Source organism: Myotis lucifugus, unplaced genomic scaffold (genome assembly GCF_000147115.1).
Source record: "Myotis lucifugus unplaced genomic scaffold, Myoluc2.0 scaffold_633, whole genome shotgun sequence".
In the NCBI taxonomy this organism is placed as follows: Eukaryota; Metazoa; Chordata; class Mammalia; order Chiroptera; family Vespertilionidae; genus Myotis; species Myotis lucifugus.
In genome coordinates this window covers 307,742-313,044 of record NW_005871681.1, presented here as the reverse complement: position 1 = coordinate 313,044, position 5,303 = coordinate 307,742, and the positions used below count along the sequence as shown (strand labels likewise).

At 50.7% G+C, this 5,303-nt stretch overlaps 1 protein-coding gene across 1 annotated transcript in view; it reads right to left on the bottom strand.

The window, feature by feature from the left end:
* Positions 1-5,303, bottom strand: part of FRRS1 (ferric chelate reductase 1) — a 25,026-nt gene continuing 19,723 nt past the window's right edge. Inside the window, 4 exon segments of the mRNA XM_006105081.3 lie at positions 1-2,575; positions 3,094-3,155; positions 4,379-4,593; positions 4,683-4,715. Coding sequence (XP_006105143.2) covers positions 2,483-2,575; positions 3,094-3,155; positions 4,379-4,593; positions 4,683-4,715 — 403 coding nt within the window. The 3' untranslated portion in view covers positions 1-2,482.

Below are 5,303 nucleotides of genomic sequence, written 5' to 3'. Positions count from 1 at the left end.
TTTTTTTAAATTTATCTTTATTGTTGGAAGTATGACAGATGTCCACTTTGTTTGCTGTTACGCATACAAGTTCCACGGTTAAACTCTCCCCCCACTACCCCACCCCCGCCTTCCCTCTGAAATGCATCCGTCTGTTCATGCTTCTGTGTCTCTGGATCTATTTTGTTCATCAGTGTATTTTGTTCATTAGATTCCACATGTGGGTGGGATCATGTGACACTTGTCTTTCTCCGACTGGCTTATTTCGCTCAGCATCACACCCTCCAGGTCCCTCCATGCTGTTGCTGTTGTAAGAGTTCCTTCTGACCATTCATAGCAGAAGAATCCTGACTTGGTATTACTGAAAAAGTTTCATCGATTAAGATTAAATGACAAAGACTTCGTTGGGCAACTCTCAATCGATCAATGCTATATCCAAAGAGCGCCCACAGATGAATCCGTGAAGAAGAAAAACTGAACATGCACATCAGCAAGTTCACGGACTGAAAACCAAACACAACGAGGTCCCCCTTCCCCTTCAGCGAATCCTTCCTTGTCACATGCAGAACAGAACTGACCGAGAGAAATTCACTAGGCTTTAAGCCCCTTAGAGGTGAAAACTGGTGAACCAGTTTAGCGTACATTTCATTTTCTAGGCTTAAAAAATTTATTTTTAAACTTACATGCAAAAGGAAGGGTTAGGCTGTAAGTAGCCTGGCACTTAGGGAAAAGTCACATCTCACCCCTACGCTGCTTGTGATAAACTCCACTAAAAGGAAGAAAAGCAAACCTCCCCATCCCTTCACCCGTCAGAGGCACCGGATACATGGCTGGGGCTGCCTTACACCCGATAGAAGTCAGGGCCTCGGGCCAACCAGAACCGGTAACGTAATCAGAACAGCTACAGAAGTGAACTGTGCGCCCTGCGCTCTTATTATTTTAAGAGTGTCCACTGTGCTTGTGTCCTGTGCCCAAGATCGCTGTGTTCATCGGCCACAGGGTCAGAGGACTGTAAAGGGAAATATCAAACTGTTGTTACAAATAATCACAGGGAAGAAAAAAAATCAAATGAAACAATGGACTTAATTTCAGTTTCTGACACAAAATACCGACCCTCCCCCCAAAAAAAAAGACAGGATTTTTTTTCAAATGAAGATCGAGTCAGTGGATTTTAAGGAAAATACATCCATGATGTTATCTAAGTTCTGAAAAGGAATCTTGGCCCAAGGAGGCAGGAACCAAGCTGTACTTTGGTACAGCTGGTATATGGCGCCCCCCACTGGCTAGGAGTCCTCATGGCAGGTATAAAACCCAGCCCCAAAATAGGAAAACGATTGCAGCAGGAAGGAAGATAACGGATGATTCCAGCTCATTAGAGCACCAGGAGCTCCCAGCAGAGCAGAACCCTCACACGGCAAGAGAGGAACTTAGATGTGTTCACATGGGTGAGCTTTATTCGTTTTGAAATTCGAGTCTACAATCTCCAAAGGCTGTCGGATTCAAATCTTATTGTCAAAACACGGAGCATATAAAAGGCCATCAGCTCTGTTGCTGAATATATAAAGGCAGTTTTTAAGCAGAAGATGCACACTCACATTTCACAGCTAGGGAAGATATTATAATATCCGTAATATGTTTCAATGTCAACAAAACCTACCATGGGGTCAGCCCCATGTCCACCTTTACCAAAGAAACAAGATACACAGAGCAAGGAATGAGTCCCCAAAACAGGACTGAAAAATACAGTTTCCCAAAAAGCCCTAGGAAAAAAGACCATTGAGATAAACTAGTAAAAATACAGGGTGTCCCCCCAAAAATGTATACACACTTTGAATAATTATAAAGGCAGTGTTTAGTAAAATACATCCTATTTTTAAAATTGAGCTATCAGCTGTTAAAGTGTGTACTCATTTTGGGGGACACCCTGTAGATGTTGTCTTAAAAGACCCGCAGAACTTCCGGAGCCCCAATATAGTTCCTCTCTCCCCTTTCCATCCTAACGTCATCCTTTATTTTCCAAATAGTTCTTGTTTACATTCCTAAATGCTAACATTCTTAAAATCTCAGCATAAAAATACTGGGAGGGGGTTGGGGGGAGGGGGGGAGGGGAGACGGGGGATCAATGGTGATGGAAGGAGACCTGACTTGGGGTGGTGAACGCACCGGACAGCGTACAGATGATGTGCGTGGAGTTATTCACCTGAAACCTGTATCCTTTCATGAACCAGCGTCACCCCAATACATTCAATAAAAAGGTGCAGAAAAGAGAACTATTCGAGGGTCACTTCTCCTCGACCTTCCCTTTAAGACTCGGACCTGCACCTAAGGCTGGACGGCGCGTCACAGTCCACAGGACCCTAAGGGCCAGCCGCCAGAACCCCGCGTGGGCATGGCCTGGTCTCCAACTCGGATTTCCTGCCCACACCCGGCAGGCGGCGCGGGCCTCGCGTTCCTCGGCTCGATGAGACCGTCACCTGGCCGGCACCGCAAGGCCGCGGCGGGCTCAGAGACGGCTGACGGCAGACAGGAATATGACGAGGAAAGTCAGGTTCCCACAGACATACACGGCTAGCACCGCCTTCTTAAAGCCGTGGCCCTGAAAGGAAAACACACAGGTGAGAGGATGGACCTCCGATCCTGAAGGCTTTTGTCAATCCTATATCATAAAAGCCTAATATGCTAAGCGTCCGGTCATCCGGTTGGCCATTCAACCAATCAAAGTGTAATATGCTAATGATATGCTAAGGCCGCTCAACCACTCACTATGATGTGCACTGACCACCAGAGGGCAGAAAGTCGACTGACCGACCAGTCGCTATGATGTGCACTGATGACCAGGGTGCAGACGCTCCGACCGGTAGGTTAGCTTGCTGCTGGGGTCCGGCCGATCGGGACTGAGCAAGATGGGCTGGACATGCCCTGGAGCCCTCCCGCGGGCCTTCCCTGGCTAGCCAACCTCCCATGTCCCTCCCTGGCCCCGATTGTGCACGGCTGGGGTCCCTCGGCCCAGCCTGCACCCTCTCACAATTTGGGCTGAGGGTCCCCCCCGCCCCCCACAGTGCACAAATGTCATGTACCAAGCCTCTAGTAAAACTATAAACAAGAAGGACTTACTTCTGCCTCAGCCATGGTAAAGGTCTGCATAATCTGAATTCTAGTGTCATCCAGTATTTCAACTGCCAAGAGCAAAAACATGCGTTGGTAAGGCCCGTGGGTGTGCAGGCGAACACTTGCGCAGCGAAGCTCATGGGTAGGGTTTGCTGAGTCTGTTCTCCCATTTCCAGCTCCCGGGACATTCCAAACGTCCCCAATAGTAAGGCTCTCACACTCGGGGACGGGCACTTAAACATGCTCTTTTCTAGGCAATTCCAACCAGATCAAACCCCTAACAATACAAGTGTGAGGTACATTTTTTTTCTTTTCTTTTTTATATTTTTTATTGATTTCAGAGGGGAAGGGAGAGGGAGAGAGAGAGAGAAACATCAATGATGAGAGACAATCATTGATCGGCTGCCTCCTGCACGCCCCACACTGGGGATCGAGCCCACAACCCGGGCATGTGCCCTGCCTGGGAACCGAACCATGACCTCCTGGTTCATAGGTCAATGCTCAACCACTGAGCCTTGCCAGCTGGGCAGTACATGTGTCTTTTAAACAACAAGCCCCAGCTCCGTGGTCAGCAGAAGCCCGACTATATATGTATTCCTATCAGAAACCAAAAACGCAGGAGTATTCAGCTCCCAAAAGCCACCGACTCCTAACGTCACAACATATTACATTAGACAACAAAGAGGTTGTGCTTGGAGAAGGCCACCTTGATTTATCACTGGGGGCGGCGGGGGGAGGCTGAATACTAGATAGGACACCAAGGACACAGCCCAGACCCACGCTCGTTGGACATCTCTCCACCCTCGGGCTCCAGGCCAGCGCCCTGCCTGGGACAGACAGCTGGGCAGAGTCAGCCCTTCCCTCGTGGCTCACTCATGAGCCGGCTGTGTCCGACGTGCAAGGCCAGCGGAGGTAGCGCCCTGTAAACTATCAGAAGGGAACAGCTGTCTGCAGCCCTGCCCGGGGCTGACTCCGGGCATCTCTGCTTCCTCCGGCTCAGGGTCTCCCCCAGGCATGCGGGGCTCCCTGTGTCCACTGCCCCCCAGCCAGACCTGCGCAGCACACGTCCTTACGAAGACGTCCTCCCTGAAGCCTGCAGTCGGCCCCTTCTGTTTTACCCACAATTTATCATCCTGACGAACACGAAAGAGAAAGGCAGGAAATGTCCCCAGTTCCCACCCCTGAGTGATCGGGCAGGAGTGTTTAAGGAGCTCCCGGGAGCAGCCCCCCCTTAGTATCGGGAACCCGACTGCTCTCCACCGGCTCACGGGACAGCGGTTCCGGGCAGTACCTTTGCGCGAGAGGCGGTACGAGTGGACCTCCAGCACGATCTCCGCCCCCACGTGCCAGGCGACAAACCCCAGCATCGTGTAGGTCTTCCACGGGCCGGGAAGGGCCAGGCCCGGCAAATCCATCCCCAGGAACATCGCCGCCACTGCGTGCAGAGGGAGACAGAGCCACGTGTGTATGTCCATGCAGTCGCCACCAAGAGAGGTCACTGTGTGTCTGCACTACATGCAGAGGGAAACAGCTACATATGTACAGCATTTCCATGCAGTCGCCACCAAGAGAGGTCACTGTGTGTCTGCACGCACACGGGTTGTAGCAGAGGACACGTGTCCAAAAAGCTGAGTGAATGAAATCACTATTTCAGGCCCAATGGTTACTCCGTGTTTCCTAGTCTTAGGACTAGACTGGGAGGGTCAGAGGAGAGATTGTGGCGATGCTCTGCCGATTCTCAGAAAAGAGGCGGCCGCACTGTGCAGGTTTCAAGGCTGCGGGTGGAAGGGAGATGAGTGCGGAAACCAGTGGCGACTGCGCTCCCCTTTCCACCAGGAGCCCCACAGGCCACGGAAACAGGAGGGAAGCGGCACCAGTTTAGAGACTTGTTACCAAGGCAGCAAAACATGGGAAAGTCAGACCCGACTCTGCAAACCGCCTTCTGGGGGAGGCACCATCCCCGGGGGAGGGGCCTGGAGACAGAGGCCTGGGGCCCCCTCCAACCCCCCCCAAGGCCCAGCTCAGCCCAGCCCACAAATGACCCTCCACTTGAGCTCCTCAAACAGTTGGCAGCCAGCAGCGTTCATTCTGTTTGCAAAGGCAAAAGCTAAAAACAAAAGTCTTAAAGGAATGTTTTAACGTCATTTTAAAAACCCTAAGCTTAAAACTGAAATAATGACTTAAATAGCTATCTCGAGAAATTACTTTCTGGATTT